This window comes from Octodon degus, unplaced genomic scaffold (assembly GCF_000260255.1).
Source record: "Octodon degus isolate 3935 unplaced genomic scaffold, OctDeg1.0 scaffold00082, whole genome shotgun sequence".
Lineage (NCBI taxonomy): Eukaryota > Metazoa > Chordata > Mammalia > Rodentia > Octodontidae > Octodon > Octodon degus.
This window is the reverse complement of record NW_004524658.1, coordinates 11469799-11487992: the sequence shown is the minus strand read 5'-3', so window position 1 is coordinate 11487992 and position 18194 is coordinate 11469799. Positions and strand designations below refer to the sequence as shown.

The following is an 18194-nucleotide window of genomic DNA, read 5'->3' as shown; positions in this document are numbered from 1 at the left end:
GAAGTAGGTGCTTTAGACCACTGAGCCATCTCACCAGCCCTAAATACATTTTTTTAAAGATGCAATATACAATGTACCAATGCCTCACAATCAATATAGTCATTACATAGCCCAAACATATACTGTAGGCAAAAAGAATTGTGTGACTAAGAAACAATCAGACTTGTGCATAGCAGATTTGGTAAAGGAGAGTAGGGTGTGGCTTGAGAGCAAAGAAGAGACTGAAAAAGTAGATGGGAGCCCTCTGTTAGGGCTCTAGTGACCTTGCTAAAGAGCGTATGTAGGTTACTTTTCTCTTATTGCTGAGATCAAATACCTGACGCCCAAAATTAAGCCAGGAAGCATTTTTTTGGGTTTTTTTTAGCTCATGGTGTGTGAAGGTTTCAGTCCATCTTCAGCTGGCTCCAAGGCAGAGTAGCACAGTAGAGGGACAACAGTTCAAAGGCAGCAAGAGCAAAAAGGGGAAAAGCAAACCTCTCTTCCTCCTTTATATAGTATGCAGCCTACCCACACCGTGTCTGTGCCCTTCTCCTGCACAGGAAGAGGATGTTTGCCAAGTGAAGACCCTGGGCCCCTGCTGAGTCACTTGCTTAAGCTTCTGAACTGCTCGAGCTGACACAGCGTATCAACCATTACAGAGAACTTACAGTCCATGAGATGTTTACAGTTTATTTATAATTGCTATATTAAAAATGTTTTCCATGGTCAAATAAGTTTGGAAATGATGAAGTAGACAGCTGGCAGTTTTCTTCATGGCAAGGCTTCTTAAATCCTGTAAGATAGAAAGTCTGGTGTCCATTTGAAGTTCTAAAAGAAGCCACTCTAGTACGAAACATATCCTTTGTATAAAGCCCTTCTTCTTTCATAGGAAGTCATGTGGCATTACTATTCCAGGGTATTCATTTTGTGAAATGTTGCTATGGGCCTAGGGAGCAACATTATTTAAGCATGGGAGAAGTATGAACAGATTTGGTTATAGGAGAGAACATTAGTCAGACACTGGAGGTGGGGGCCCAGATAACTTGTGATCAGGCTATAGAAGTATTTATCAGACCAGGGAGAAGCTCAGTGACTTAAGCACCTACCTGGCAAGCGCAAGGTCCTGAGTTTGATCTCTGGTACCAAAAAAAAAAAAAATTATCAAGGACCTCCAGCATCATAGCCTATGACCGTCCAAGTTCCCTTTGCCTGGACTAGAATTACAAAAACCTCCTTTGGTAGTGCTCTGAGAATCACGTAACCAAGGTTGCTTGGTATGGTTGAGATTTGCTTTTTTTTTTTCTTTAAGAAAATGAGCTACAGGGCCGGCCTGATAGCTCAGCGGACTAAAGCGCCTGCTTATGCAGAGCACAGTAGTCGGGGTTCAGTCCCCAGTGTGCCGCACTGGCCCTGCTCCTGGGGCGCATTGAGACTGGGTATGGTGGTGTGTGCCTGTAATCCCAGCACTTGGGATGCTGAAAACAGGAAAATCACTACAAGTCCGATCTGCATAGTGAGACCCTGTAGACCCTGTCCTAAAATACAGAAATTAATTAATTAATTAATTAAAAAAAGAAAATGAGCTATGTAGGTAAAAATGTATTTTTCTTCCTATACCTGTAATTTTTTTATTAAATTCTGCATCTGTATTATCCAAGCATGTGGCTCACCCCAGTACGTAGCACAGCCCTCTGGCCCCCTGCCTTGTTCTAGCCCCGCTCCACACCTGGCCTTGCAGAGCGTCGGTGGCCCCCAGGTTGTATGCTGGCTAACAGTGGCTGTGCCTGCCCTCTGCCCCCTCAGGAAGGACACAAAAGCTCGTCGCTGGCCAGAGTCACATGGCCCAGACATTTCCAGGTTATTTAGACAGAGACTCAGTGCGTCTTAAGGCTCGTGCATCAGGGCAGTCCAGTTGGCATCACTGCTTTTCTCTTACTTCAGAAAACATTGTATGTTCAGATTTAAAGTTCAAACAATATAGACTTCTTTTGACATAGTGCTGGCAAGAGCTCCCTTAAGCCCCTTAAGTGGCAGGCTAGTGCTTAAATTGTTTCTTCTTTTTAATTTCTTATAACTCTTTTTATAAGCCAATTTTGCATGTTTATATCTGGTAATCTAGAGCCCGGCGCGGGAACCGCTGAGCTAGGTCACCGCCCTTATATCTGGTAATCTAAACAACTAATTTGAAGATAACATTATGCAATACAACACCCACTGTTGAATTCCTATTACTTTGTTTTGTGAAATTCTGTGTATCATTTCTAAATGTTTTTCTACCATTTTGCTTCTCCTTTAAGTAACAAATACAGCACATAACCCATAACTCAAGGCTTAAACTTAATATGGTAAAAATAGGCTTTATTTTCCAAACTTCTTTTTAATTTTTTTACTTTTTTTTTTTTTTTTTTTTTTTTGAGGAACCGGGGATTGAACTCAGGCCCTTGCGCTTGCCAGGGAAGCGCTTATTCCTATTTTCCAAACTTCTTAAGAAAAATTTCTTTTTTAAAAAAGTGTTTCTGACATGCCAGAGAAAAAGGGGAAATCTGTTTATTGTTACTAGCAAATGTGGAACGTAATTTCAGAAGGATTTGTTTAATAAGCCTACTTGTCCTTATAGCATCTTGAAAGCGAGTCATCCGGCACAGCAGCATGCAGCCACTCTGGCCTTTGAGATGAGGTGTGAGCAGTGATAGATGTGTTGGCTCACTGAACTCACAGCGTCTACTGCAGATTATGTACTAAACACCAGGAATTCTATAGGAAGCAAGAGATTTTTGCTATTGCATAAAACTCCTCCCAAATAGTTATGTGATAATTGAGGATTCATAGTCCTGCATCCCTAATGCATCCTTTTCATTAAGGAAGGTAGATTTTTTTGGTGAGTGATGTGAACTTAAATTTTTACTGGATAAGCAAAGCAAAGCAAGCACGGAATTCTAGCACAAACCCTTTGTCATGAAATTTAAAATAATTTTAACTTTTCTCTAGGCCTTTTTTGATATCATTTAAGTAACTTTGTCTACTCTGTGTACTTTGAATTAGATACAACTTTATTAACCTTAAAAATAAGTTTAAGGACAAAATAACAAAATAATTTATCTGAAAATAAAATAGTACAGATTAAATTTGGGGAAGTATCCAATAAATTAGGTACTAAAAAAAACCATAAAAGACTATTTCAGAGAGCCATGGAATATTTTTTATCATATTTTCCTTTTAAAAAATAGCTGGATTGCTTCAGCCATTTGAAAAGAACTAGAATTTGTGTTGGACCAGACTCGTGTATGGGTTCCAGTTATTTGTCTATTATAGCCAGCCAAATATATTTGCAACTAGATGCAATGCAGCATTTTAATATAATTAGCCCTTAGTTGTTTGTTCCTTTAATATTACAGATGAGTATGCTTTAGAAAAGCCCTCTAGCTGTAATACTTTAAATGCAGCTAGACTTAGTAATATGTTAATTGTAAGAGAACACTTAGAACAGTTAGCCAAGGGCATAAGAATGTGCATAATTGTCAGCACAAGTTGTAGTTCTTCTTTAAGAAAGTATATTTACAAAATACCAATATATAACTTGTTGATGGATAGAAATATTTTCATATAATTTGCTTCCTCTGTAATGGTACATTTCACATGCACTTTACTTGTTTCCTAAATGTGGTCTCAGATTATAGCTAATAATGAAAATTCTTTTGAACAGAGCAACAATCAAAAACAATCACCATAGCTATATAGAGAGCTAAATATTAGATTGAGTGTCAAATGTAGTCAACAGAACTACCTCAAGTTTTTCTACCATTTGATTGTATGCAAAATGCAACCTATTTTGTATTATTAGAAAAGATCTTAAACTAGGCCTATAAAAATTCAAAACATTTTGTTTTGTCATATAGACAAACATACCTGAAAAGTGTACTGTTTCTTTTTCATATAAACAGTAATGAATGAGAATAACCAGTATGTGTTGTTTTTCCTTTTAGCGGAAGTACAAAGTGAAATTGAAAGAATCTTTGAGCTCGCGAGGTCTTTGCAACTGGTGGTTCTTGACGCTGACACCATCAATCACCCAGCACAGCTTATAAAAACCTCCTTAGCGCCAATTATTGTTCATGTCAAAGTCTCGTCCCCAAAGGTAATTAATTTCTGCCTTAAGGATTAGAAATGCATTTCTTTTGAAATATTCATTGTTCTGTTCTTTTTTGTTAGTAAGAGGTCTTACTGGGATTCTGTGCATAAGTACTTTTTAAAACAGTGTGCAGGTTCTAGGATATTTTGAGATAGCAAATAAAAAATAGTCTACTCCTTCAAAAAACCTCACTATTATGATCCCAAACCAGGTAGCTAGGAAGTATACAACAGAAACAAGAAAAATAACAAAAGCGAGGAAAGGTAGGCTCTGACTTTTCATAGACCATAGATTCTATCTTGCTAAATTTCTTGGATAATACTGATGCTTAAAAAAGCTACATTCTCTCCCTATTTGGGAGACACTATAGCTCAAGAAAAGCATGTGTTCATCGTATATAATGTGAAACAGCGTTGCATAAATGTCTCATGGAATGTTATAGACCTTGATACTTGTGCCTAGGCTGGGTGCTTTAAGGAGTATCATTCTGTTTTAATGAAGCACAGTTTGTGATAGATTCATACATAACATCCAACTAGAGGAAAGGAAAAAAGAATGTGAGACCACTCCAAATTTGCCTCTTGATTAGAATGTCCTTTTATTATTTTTTTTAAAGTATCCTTTTATTCTTAAAAAGTGATGTTCTTAAATGTTAAGTGAAATGAGTTAGATGCACAAAAGAGAAGAATGAAAGGTAGATAATATGAAATAGGGAGACAGATCATTCTCACAGGGGAAGGAGATCAAGAGATGGAGGGAGATGAGGAAAGAAGGGAGGGGGATGAACAGAAGGAATTGGGACAGGCTATATACCAGTTCCACACAAGGACTGTAAGCATCATGCACCACAAGCATGCTCCCCACAAAGAACATAAGGGGCTCAAGAGATGGGGAGGGGAGAGGGAAAGAAAGGGAAGAGGATGAAAAAAGGAATTGGGCTGTGTTATCTACAAGTACCAACTTCCCTCAAGGAATGTAAACATTGTGTACTATACACATGTGCCTAATAAATTAAAAAAGTAAAACAGTTATACCTGGGAGGTGTTATCTTAATTGGTTTCTTTTCAGTGCCTTCTAAATGTATTTTATTTGCCTAAGTTCAAACTCACAGCCAGATCAATGGTCTCTTTCCAAGGGTGGAGAAAATCTGAAGAAGCTGTACCTTCTCCAAATCTTCTCAGTTCTTTGGCCTTCCATCTCTTCAGGCATTGCTTACATGCAATAAACTTGGGAATCTTTATGTATTGGTACAGAGCCTCACTACACAGCTCGGACTACTAGTGATCCTCCTGTTTTCAGCCTTCTCAGTGCTGGGATTATAGGTGTGCATCACTATGCCCAACCTCTGTGGCCAGTTCAGCCCACCCTGGGATGAGGCCAATGCTGCATGTGGTGCTGGGGATTGAACTGCAGTCCCTGAACTTGCCTAAGAAGATGCTTAGTTCACTGAGCTATCTTGCCAGCCCAAACCTTGGGAATCTTAATGATCTGAGGAGTCGGTAGAATTCCTCGGCCAGCCCTGGGTCTCCATGACCCAAGTTTCTTGGAACTCAAGCTCTATCTGCCACAGTGGAGTAGAGGTCAGCCCCTCCCACTACTCCATCACCATAGCACCCTAAAGTGTGGGAACAGGGACACTCCTTTACCTGTGAACTTAGCTTTCATGGACTTTATAGACTCGCATTGTTTTAGCTCTATTTCAGCTAACAAAAATATTAAAAGGAGAAGCTATGGTCAAATACATTTGCAGCAGTGACCAAAAGACAGACATATTAGTTTGTGTATAGGAATGTACCAGTACAAGTATTTTGCCTAGATTTCCAGGCAGTCTGAAATAGTTTGATTAATGTAAAAGTAAACTGAAATGATTCATTAATTGTAGTTGATAAAAATAACTGAATATATAAATGACTTTGATATTTAACATGGAGCTGGTAAGCCAAAATGTTACTCAACTGAATAATATCAAAATATTACTCAATATAAGTGGCCTAGTACAAACCAGTTTCTCTACTTTAGTAAGACTCTTTGTCAAAGAGATTTCAAAACCTAAAGTGGGAATTCAGTCCTACCAACATCTCAGGTGGACCTAGAATAGGATGAGCATATGAAGTCCACTCCACTGAGAGCCGGTGTAAGTGGATGGCATCATTTCAGAGCTTGTACAGTGTTTTCTGTTTGCACTATACTTCCTCTTTACTAACCCTCAGGACTGAGCAGACTATTAAAAAGTTCCTGGCTTATTTGCTTTTCTCAACTCACTGATAAGACCTCAGGTTCATGTCTTCTTCTATCAGGTTTTACAGCGGTTGATTAAATCTAGAGGAAAGTCCCAAAGTAAACACTTGAATGTTCAGTTGGTGGCAGCTGATAAACTTGCACAATGCCCTCCTGTAAGTATGATCATTTTTGTCTTAATCATTCTCATCTAGTTAGAAGTGGGTTGTTTACTCCTTTCGTGTGAGCAGTGTCCTTTTTAGTCTAGAATGATGGTACGTATGTTGTTAAAAATCTGAAGGATTTCTTTGAATAAGTTGCAGGTGTTATGAAGTTTATGCTCAGACATCCAGAACAGGTGATGGTTACCTTGCAATAAGAAATTAGGGCCAAGGATATAGCTCAGTAGCACAAGTGCCTGTCTGGCAAGCACAAGGTCATGAGTTTGATTCCTGTACCAAACAAAAAAAGAAATGAGTGCAGTGGCCGACACCCACTCTCTTTTGTGCTATTTCCATTACTCCACATGCTCTCAGGAAAGCATTTCTTATACAGCATCCAGTTATGTGAATGCTTTTAAAAATGAGAAGAACAAAATAAAACATGCCAGTTTGACCTTCCTTTAACTGTCTTGCCAGAAAGTTTTGCAAGGCATTAAGAGATGATGATATTAAAGATTAAGAATTGATTGGAACTAGAGGAGCCTTGTGGTTAGAGCAAATGAAAGGGTTAGGATCGAGTGGTTTAAAAATTATATTATAGCAACTTTTCTTCTAGTGCTGTTGCCAGAAAACAGCTGCTGCATTGGAAGGCAAGCAGTGGTGGGATGGAAGTCAGTTACCTAATAAAATAGTCAATGTAATACTCATTTTATAGCTCAGGTAATTGCAAACAGAAAGGTTAATTCCCCTGAGGTCATACAGCAAATAAGGATTAGATCATCTAGATCTGCCTGTCTCAAAAGCCAATGTCACATTACCTACTAATGAAGTGGAAGGTTTGATCAAAGCACTGAATGAATATAAAACAACATATTTCACAGCCCCTGAGCCTGTGATGCTTCACAGTTAAAGGAAGATAATCTTTACTGTCCAGTTACCAAAAGCCAGGAACTATGCTGTTGTATCAGTTTTATGTTCTGCGAAACAACAATCTAAACAGAAGTAGAAGTACAGGAGTTTTATGAAAAAATGCCTTTTCTTTTTATGAAAATGAGTCTATTAACATTTAGTCTAGTAATTCCTGGAGGAAGTCCTTGCGTCACACTAAAACTGAGTTACTTTAGCTCACTGAGTGGGCTGACCACTGAGTGCTTGTACATTTAGTATGACTTGTAACATCTGAAATAGCTGAAACTAAAAAAATAAATGTGTATTCTTAAATATGACTAATACTGTGAGTTACTTTAGGACTTGTCCCCAGGTTAGGAATCTCAAACAGCCACATACACTTCAAGATAGTCTAGCCCTGTCATTATCTTAGCAGGATAAACATGTTTTTGTTTCTTGTAACTGGCCAGATGACCTGGCATTTTATTTTATTTTATTTTATTTTATTTTATTTATTTATTTTTTTGTGGAACCGGGGATTGAACTCAGACCCTTGCACTTGCTAGGGAAGTGCTTATTCCACTGAGCCATCTCCCCAGCCTGACCTGGCATTTTAAACAAGCAGTCTGGATAAGGAGGGTTACTTCAACTTAACATTTTCTAAACATTTGATATTGCATAAATAGCATTCGTGATGCTAGGAAGGAGCTGTATACTCTTATTTTGGAACATATGAAGAAATCTTCAGATTATGAAGGCCAGGAGCAATTTAAAAGTGTGTCTCCATTTGTTGCTTTACTTCACGACTATAATTGTAATTGTCATCTCAAGATTGGAGATGACTATGTCATTTTAGTTCCTTTAGGAGAATCTGCTACTTGCTTAATTGGCCACTGCATTTCCAGTCTGAAAAGTCAGCAGATTTCATTGGTGAAATCTCATATTGAAAAAAAAAAAAAAAGTTAAAGGCAGCAGTGTTTTTTGGAAAGAGAGGTCTAAATAAGCACTGAAAAAAAGATTAACTTTCTGTAGGCAGGAGAATGAATCCTAGATTCATGGACTCTCAGAGCAATAAGGGGCTTTAAAGAGTACTTAACATAGTACCTTCTAGCACATATTCTTTACAATGTAGGTTCAGTGTGATGACAACAGGTGGTATGGGGAGAGAGCCCTCATACCAAACATGTTTGGGAAAACACTTATGTAAACAAATGTATTCTGGTTTCTTTATTGCATTGCTGTGCTTGCATGTTTCCAGAAGGATAGGACATGCAGTGTGGCCAAATATCTGTTTTTCCTGTGTCTCGTGTTTCATGGAACACTTAGAGGGAAAGACAGATCCTGTTCAGTCTCCTTTTGCTAACAAGGGACCTGAGATCAAGAGAGTTGAACTGGTTTTCCAAAGGTTATATACCTTGGCCAAAGTCACCCTAAGATCTCTGTCTTCTGGTCTAGTGAAACTACATGGTGAATGGCAATAGTTTGGTTATTATATATTCCCAAGGACAGAGAATCACAAGTTCTATATGTAAGGCTTTCTAGGGTGGCAGTGGAGGCTAAGAGGGAGATTAGTATAGGGCTAGATAACAAATATTTTAGGTTTTGTGTGCTATAGTGTCTTCTAGGCAAAAATGCTCAGCTCTGCTTTTGATTCAACATTGACAATCTGCAAATAAATAGCTGTTTTCCAATCAAGCCTTGTCAAACCAGGAAGCAGGCCTGATTTAGCTAGATGAAACAAGCTTCCACTCTTACTCTAGAATGAGTTATGGTTATCTATTACTGTGCAATAAATTACTGTACAACATAGTGACTTCATACAGTGGCCACGTGGTAGTGTGCAGCTGGCAGCTGACCTAGGGCCTCAGGAGGGATGGCTGCTATGCTAAAGCTAGCTTCTCCCTCTTTCCCAGGTACCCAGGCTCTTTCCGTGGGGGTCTTTCTCACAGGGCTTCTTATAGCATAACTCCTAGGGCTCCAAGAATAAGGTTTCCAATCTCTTAAGACCTGGTCTTAGATATCAGCACAGCATCATTTCCCCAATATTCTGTTCACTAAAGTAGCTACAGAGACTCCCCAAGTTCAATGAGAGAGGCTATAAACCTCCATCTCAGTGTAGGGAGTGTCAAAGAATTTATGGCCACCTCTAATCTGCTGTAGAAAGATGAGCTGGGAGCAAAGGCTGGCAGGATAGAGACACAAAAGCATATGGGACAGAGCCCACAAGCCCATCTCATACATTGTTTATATGACCAGTCTACTTTGATTTTACCAGGATACATTTGTGTATCTCATTTTTAAAATTTCATTCAGCTTCTCCCATATATTGATGCCTTTTTTCTGAGAATTTGAGAAGTACATTTTAAGAAGGCCAGGTTCAAATTGCCCCAGCACTGTGGTAATGAGAGCTGTGTAATTTACAGTGAGAAAAGCAGATAGACAGACAATTGAATATATAAATGAAGTGTAATCCTTTAATCCTCCTTAGTTACAAGCTGGCTTATGTTACCAAAAAGTAACCCTGTGGCTCTTTGAGCTGTGTAATGGCTTTGTGTGTGTGTAAAATGTCATTGATCGCTCTCTCTGCAAGAAGGGAACTCATCTCCTCAGCAGTCTTCCAAACCTCTAATGTTACACAGGCATTCTCTTCTATCCTGCTTTATTTTTCCAGGGCTGAATAGACTCCGATTTATTCTATCAAACATAAGAGCACTGAAGGGAATGAAGGAATGATAGTGTCCACTATCTTTGGTCCTTTTCTTTTCACAGTAGTAATTTTTCACTGCCCTTTCCCATTTGATTTAAATTATTTAGAATCACGTGGGCTCTCTCTTTTATTTCGAGTTCTCTTCATATGGGTGCATTCGTTATTATAGAGTCCCTGGATATCCATCGTTCAGTTCCTAATGCTTATGCATGTGTATTTGGTAGAGGGTCTCACTAAGCAGCTTGGGCTCCTAGTGATCCTCCTGTTTCAGCCTCCCCAGCTCTGGGATAACAGGCCTGCACCATCACCCCCGGTCTCAGAGGCCAGCTCAGCGTGTCCAGGGCCGAAGGCCCAGCACCGGCACAGCACACAGTACCAGGGATGGAACCCCGGTTCCTGCACTTGCCTAAACAGGCGCTTAGTCTGCTGAGCTATCTTGCCAGCCCCCTTTATTTTTATTTTAATGCAAAATATGTAGCTATTAATCAAGAAAATATAAAAAACACCTTTTCTATGAAAACATAATGAAATAGAGAACAACATAATACACTATGTACCATAATCCTAAAAGAATGGCTAAAATGTAATTCAGAGAACAAGTCATACACAAAAGAGACTCTCTGCTATAAAAACAACAACAAAAAAAGATAACAGCATAAACCTTTCTTTTTCTTTTCAGTGAACTAAGAGAAGCCAGTAGCATAAAGGAAACAAATTTGAGAAAAAGCCTAGTGGGTTTTATACAGTATTTCTTCCGGAAACAACCTCGTGTGGGAGCCCGCTTTTGTCAGTACAAAGAGAACTACACCTTTCCAGGGATCGTGTGCACTCAGCTTGTTTCGAGAGTTCATAGCGGTTCATTTCAGCCAGTACTATGAGGAAAGTCCCCAGAAATGTGTAATCCCCAGCAAATCAGAATGGCTGGCCATCTTAAGTCAGGTGGCTTCCCTAGAAAAGGTTGTCACGTCTTACTCCATGCATGGAAAACAGAGCAGGCAGTTGCATACTTACCATTTCTTTTTAAAGTTTTTCATAGATCTTCTCATTTTCTTATTATTAGCTTCGGTCTTTCTTTGCCACTGCTGTAGATCTGTGAATGACGAGATAAACTATAGGCATATTTTCTCTCTTGGTTGCTTACGTATGTTTTAGTTTTAAATTTTCTTTAAAAAGCTAACCCTGATAAGGGGGCCTTACTGTGCCTGAATTTTTGATGGTTCATTTTCACTTAGTTTGGCAGGCAGGCCATTTCCGTCTTTTTCAATTGAATGTCTGTCCTAGAATGTCAGAGGAGTTCACTGTGGCAGTGCTTTGAAAATACCTCCAGGAAGGGTTTGTGATCACTGTTCAGCACCTGTGACATTTGTGAATAAATTCCTCTCTGTATCTCAATCCTAGGCTGTGGGCCCCACAGTTTACATAGGAAGAAGCTGATTAGACATGAACCTTTAGATTACAAAAAATTAGAAAAGCTAGTTTGATAATTCACTGGGTTGTTTTGCTTTGAGTTTGCTATATGATTTTTAAGATTCCCTTTAGCTGAGTTTCTAGCATTTTTGGTGCATTCAGCTGTGTTATTTTCTAAATTGCCGCAGATATACAGGCTGTGAAATTCTTCCTAGTTGAAAATAAGGTATATATGTCAGTGTTTATTCAGAAGCCAAAATTTGCTTTCTCTGTGCTTTTGAAAGCCTAAGATCTGTTTCAAATCATCTCCCATCCTATAGCTGTATTTTAGCAGTGCAAACGTGTAGTTTGCAAGTAATGATCAGGCATAAGCAAACAGCTTTGTGCTGATGTATTCAAATTTTCTGTATTGGCAAAGAGAAGCACTCTATTAAAATTCCTTGTAATTAAATGTGTTTAACTGCATCTACAGTGGTGACAAGATAACTTGCAGAATAGCCAAGTAGATAGAAACCTCAAACAGACTCTGCAGTGGGTGCTGCTTCCCTGGTTGAGTCCTTTGGCCTCTTCCATTCTTACTGTCACTCTCCAGAACCTGTTGGTCCAGGATCTCTGAAGGGTCTTTAACTTGGAGCTTTAGAAAAGCAAGACGATGACTTGTTACAGCTAGCCAGACTCACAGCATAGAGTGAAATCTATGTAATCAATTTTATAGTGAACATAAATAAAGTACCCAGCAGGCTCTAAATCCATGTGGTCTGGAATTTGTGTGAAAGGTTGGAGCCAGGAGTGGCCCAGAGGAGCCCTTTGTTTAGTGTTGCCGGTTTCCTCTTTTCTCCTTCCTGTTTTGTCTATGTCTGTGGAAGCTGTCCTTGTCCTACTCAGGTCAGCACTGTGATGCTACTGTTTGTATCACAGTGTTATGGAAAGTCTTCAGACTACATTTGTGACAGCTGGAAGTTTATAGTAAGGAGGATCCTTTGATGGCAAGTGACAAGAAACTCTTTTGGGCTACCTCTATGGGAAAAGGATTTACATATGGTAAGATGTGTTGATAGAAGCTCTAATAACTAGCTCTTCTTTCTCTCTTAGTTGTGTGGTTTGCTCTTTATCATGGCTCTGCTTTTCTTCTGTTTTCTCTCCTCTACAGATAGAGTTCTTTGCCTTAATCATAATTTCCCTTTCTTTATTTTTTTATTTCTTTATTTTTTTTATATTTTATTTTTATTTATTACATTTATTTATTGTGTCTGTGTGTGTGTGGCCAGCTCAGCCCACCAGGGGGCGGGGCTGGCTGGCATGTGGTGCTGGGGGATCGAACCGAGGTCCCTGTGCTTCGCCAAGCTTGTTTCAAGTAGGTGCTTTAGACCACTGAGCCATCTCTCCAGCCCCCTAATTTCCCTTTCTTTATGAGTTCAAGCCACTCTGCACCTTCTTCCAGAACTTTAAGCCACAGCAGTGCTGACTGGCAGCTTCAAACATCAGCTGGTTTGGTCTGTCTTACTGTGAATGAAATCCCAGTGTGACATGGATTATTATAGATTTTAGTCCTTTTCTCTCCTACCAAAGTGCATGCTGCTTATGCATAGGATGAGCTTTGTTTTCTTTGCCACTATATACCCACATTGCCCTGCACAAATAGATACTGAGTAAATATTTTATGAATGAATAAATATTCAAAAATACCAGACTTTTTACTAATACATGTTTGGGAGAAGGTGGCATTTTTCTATATGAGTTGAACTGGCTAAGTTTTTTCAAACATGAGTCAGTCTGTTTGAACTAAAGTCTCTTACTGTTTTCCTACTCCTGTTCCAAGGACCTGCGAATTGCTTTCTAATTTAGGGTCAGAAATATCAGTAAAGATTGATGCAATGAAACATTCAAAGGGTAAGACTGAGAGAGTAGCACTTAGGTAGAGCATACTTGAGTTCTTAGATTTGATATCCAGCACCAAAATTAGATAAATAATAAATGTTGGGGGAGAGTTTCCATGGTGACTTCTGCTTCTAAGCACTAAAGAGAATGAATCAGCTTCGGTACCACCAACTCTGTGTCTTCCTGTTGTCATTTAATCTTTAATCCAGCAATGGCCTTGCAGATAATAGTCACCAACTATTTGACTCATTACCGGTATGTTCTTAGTTCAGTGAAATGAGTTCATAGTAGCAGGTGGACAGTGGGAAAGGGAAGATATTTGATTGCTGCCCTTCAAAGATCTGTAACCATCCACCTGCTTTAGTTTTTTAATTCTTTTTTATCTTTTATTCATTTTAATGAGAAAAAAGATAAAATAGCAATGAAATAGTTTCAAAACAGGTTAGTAGGACAGTTACAATAATTAATACATTGCCTATTGTTGTCTTCATAGTAGTTATTCAGAGGACAAGATGTAGACATGCTATCATGTCTAAACCATATTAGTACAAACCTTTCTTCTCATTGAACTAAAAGAAAGTAGCTTTATATCTGTCCTAACTATCTTGTAGATACATATATATTTTTCACTACAAAATGGTCCTTTATTTACATCACCTTTTTTGTTTTGTTTTGTCAGAGATGGGTGCTCTACTGCAGTTAGAGAGGCTGTATCTGGAGAAGTCTTTAAAGGATATTTACATACTTGAAGCCAGTCTAAAGATTGTAGGTACTTGAATTCAGCAAAATAACCCAATATAGTCCAATAGACTATAATAGTAGTGGGTTATCAGCAGAACTGGCAATTGTCAGAAGTTGCTGACTTGAGCCTCTTACAGCTCAGCATATTAATGTGGCATTACTTTTATACCTCATGGTTATACTTTTCTGCTGGATGGTTAAGACCAAGTTAAAACAAGATCTATATAACTAAAATGTAATTTTTGTATCTGACAAGATCAGTTAAATCTCCTCAGGATTTACCCTGAAACCATGTACAGCAACTTGTAGATCTTTTGTCAATGTCAGCTTTCTCGATCAGTCATGGCCATTGCTTGACCAATTTGTTTTTCTCTGTGAAAGCCTGAGAGAATTTTTTCTCTCTAAGTAACACTCCTTAGGCCGACTATACATCATCAATCACTTTCCTCTGTGGCCCCATAATCTCCTTGATCAGATTTTTTTTATTTTTTCTGGCCTGCTCAGCCCACTCTGGGGGCGCAGCTGGCACGGCATGTGGTGCTAGGAACCGAACAGTCATCCCTGCACTTTGCCTAAGCTTGCCTAATCAGGTGCTTTAGACAGCTGAGCTCTCTCTCCAGCCCTCCTTGATCAGAAAATTTGAGACACCACTGAGTAACAGGATGTTACAGCACAGGTTCTCTTATGTCCTGAGTCCTCACTGACCTTGAAGGGCTAGGGCCAAAATACTGGCTATCCTTGTAGCCCCTCTATTTCTCTAATTTTTTGGCCTGAAAACTTCAGTAGTTAAATATCCAGTAGAGAAACTTAATAATACTGTTACCCTGTAACAGAGACAGTTGAGCTTAACATCACTATCTGTCTGAATATCAAATGCCTTAGACATAACATGGAACTGGTATTTTACAACAACCATGGATATTCTAAAATTTAAATCCCTATAGAATGTGAAAAATACAATTATACATTTTTACACAGAAATTTAGAAATCAAACCATATACAACATTGTAGCAGGACAATCCTATGACTTTTTTTTCTTGTCTCTTGTTTTCTTTTATTACCTTTTTTTAATTCCATTTACTTTAAAAAATATAGCGATAATTGCTATGACATTAGAAGCAGTATGCATTTAGAAGACCAAAATGACAGGTATTTCAAACATGGTTTTAGTATTACACATTTCTATCCTTAGTGTAGTTGCTTATTTCAGATATCAGCACATAGAGTTAATCAGGGTGAGAATTCTACCCATTAACTGCTATTTTCAAAAACCTGATAGAGATTTTTAGGACTATTAACCTTAACCATCTTGTTTATATAAATGTATGATTTTGCCCCTGCTGTATTTTTTTTTTTTTTTTCCGGAACTGGGGATTGAACTCAGGCCCTTGCACTTGCGAGGGAAGCGCTTATTCCACTGAGCCATCTCCCCGGCCCCCAGCCCCTGCTGTATTTCTTAACTACTCCTCTCTCTCCTTGTTTAATTCTTAAGTTCTCACTTTCCATTTAACTGTTATACCTTTCAATTTTTATTTCTTCCTTTGAGTTCTTACACTAGGGAGACAATATGATATTTACACCTGTTGGTCTAGTTTATCTCACTTGTGAATATATCTTCAAGTTGCATCCATTTATATATGAAGGCTTCAAGTTTTTCTTTATAGCTGAGTAATACGCCACTGTATAAAAACACCACATTTTTTTCATGTATTCCTCAGCTGATGGGCATTTTCATTGTTTCCAAGATTTGGCTATCACAAATTGTGCTCCTATATACAGAGGCACACATATATCACTATGCTATGATGTTTTCAGTTCTTCTGGGAAAATTCCTAGCAGGGAGATAGCTGGATTGAATGGGATTTCTAGTCCTAGGTGTTTTTGAGGAGTCTCCATACTGATTTCCATAATGGTTGCACCACTCTACATTACCACCAGCAGTGGACAAGGGTTCCTTTTCCCCTCACAGCCTCTCCAACATTTGTTGGTTGATTTCTTTATGATAGCCATTCTTTCTGGGGTCAGATAGTATCTCAGGGTTGTTTTAATTTGCATTTCATGAATGGCTAATAATGTGGAACATTTTTCATATACTTATTTGCTTCTTGTATATCTTCCTTTGAGAAGCGTGTGTTCATCTTGGGTGCCCATTTCTGGATTGGGCCTTTAAATTTTGGAGCCCTAATGTTTTTTAGTTCTTTACAAATTCTAGATAGAAGATCTTTGTCTGAATGCTTATTAGTTAAGATTTTTTGCCCAATTTATGGGTTTTCCTTTCACTCTGTTGGTATTTTATTTTGATGTGCAAAATTTCTCAATAAGAGGAGGCTGGAGCTGGGCTACTTATAGCTCAGTAGAGTAAGTGCTTGCCTGGCAAGCACAAGAGCCTGAGTTCAATCCCCAGTTCCACCAAAAAAAAAAAAAAAAAAAAAAAAAGGGTTCTAGTTGTTAATTGTTTTAAGGATTTCCCATGCAGTTGATTTTTGTTCATAAACTGTTTGCCTATCCCTGTCTGTTCAAGATTTACTTCTACTTTCTCTTCCAGGAGATTTAGTGTTTCTGTTTTAATGTTTAGATCTTTAATCCATTTTGACTTTAGTTTAGTGCATGGTGATAGACCTGGGTCAAGTTTTAGTTTTTGGCATGCAGAGAGCCAGTTTTTCCAGCACCATTTGTTAAAGAGGCTATCTTTCTTCCAGTGAGTATGTTTGGCCCCTTTGTCAAAGATAAGGTGGCTGAGTGTGTTTGTAGTTGCATCTGCATCTTCTAATGTATTCCACTGATCCACAGGTCTATTGTTTTGCCAATTCCATGCAGATTTTTTTCATAATAGCTTTGTAGCATGATTTCAAGTCAGGAATCGTAATGCCTCCTGCTTTGTCTTTGTTACCCAGGATTGCCTTTGCTATGCTAGGTTTTTTCTGGTTTCAAATTTTAGGAATGATTTCTCTAGGTCTGTGGGGTATGTTGGTGGTAGTTTGATAGGGATTGCATTAAATCTGTGCAACAATTTTGGGAGTATGGCCATCTTCACAATGTTGGGTCTTCCTATCCAGGAGCAAGGGATATCTTTCCATTTTCTGAAATCTTCTATGATCTCTTTTTTTCAGAGTACTGTAATTTTCCTTGAAAAGATCTTTGACTTCTTCAATTAGATTAATTCCTAAGTATTTCATTTTCTTTGTGCTATTGTAAAAGGTATTGTTTCTCTAATTTCCTTCTCAGTGTGTTTGTTTTCCATGTAGAAGAATGCTATTGACTTTTGAGTATTGACTATGTATCCTGCTATGCTACTGAATTTGTGTATTAATTCTAGTAGCTTCTTGGTGGAGTGTTTTGGGTCTTCCAAGTAGAGTGTCATCTGCAAATAATGATAATTTAACTTCTTCTTTACCTATTATTCTTTTTATTTCCCCATTTAGAATTATGTTAACAGTTGGATTGTCATAGATGACTTTTATCAGATTGAGGTAGAGGCCATCTATTCCAATTTTCTATAGGACTTTGAACACAAATGAGTGTTGGACTTTGAGAAGATCATCTGGTTTTTGGATCTGGCTCTATTGATATAGTGTATTACATTTATAGATTTGGGTATGTTGAACCATCCTTGCATCCCTGAGATGAATCCTACCTGGTCATGGTGTATAATCTTCTTGATGATTGGTTGTATTCTATTTGATAGGATTTTATTGAGGATTTGTACATCTATGTTCATGAAGGAGATTGGCCTGTCATTCTTTTTAGTTGCATCATTCTCTGGCTTTGGTATCAGTATAATACTTGCCTCCAGGAATGATTTTGGGAGAATTGTTTCCTTTTCAATTTCATTGAAGAGTTTGTGGAGTATTGGGATTATATCTTCTCTAAATTTCTCGTAGAATTCAGCTGTGAGTCCATCAGGACCTAGACTTCTATTTCTCAGTAGGTTTTTCTTCTCCTCCTTCTCCTTCTTCTCCTTCTTCTCCTTCTTCTCCTTCTTCTCCTTCTTCTTCTTCTTCTTCTCCTCCTCCTCCTCCTCCTTCTTCTCCTTCTTCTTCTCCTCCTCCCCCCTCCCCCTTCTTCTCCTCCCCCTCCCCCTCCCCC

At 38.4% G+C, this 18194-nt stretch overlaps 1 protein-coding gene across 4 annotated transcripts in view; it reads left to right on the top strand.

Annotated features, from left to right (window-relative positions):
* Cacnb4 (calcium voltage-gated channel auxiliary subunit beta 4) overlaps positions 1-18194 on the top strand; it is a 313335-nt gene that overhangs the window by 284923 nt on the left and 10218 nt on the right. For 3 of the 4 annotated variants that reach the window (XM_004636661.2, XM_023721338.1, XM_023721340.1), the window contains 2 exons: positions 3963-4114; positions 6406-6501. In XM_004636661.2, the coding sequence (XP_004636718.1) occupies positions 3963-4114; positions 6406-6501 (248 nt within the window). The remainder of the gene's footprint in view (positions 1-3962; positions 4115-6405; positions 6502-18194) is intronic. The other variant, XM_023721339.1, reaches the window with a different exon arrangement.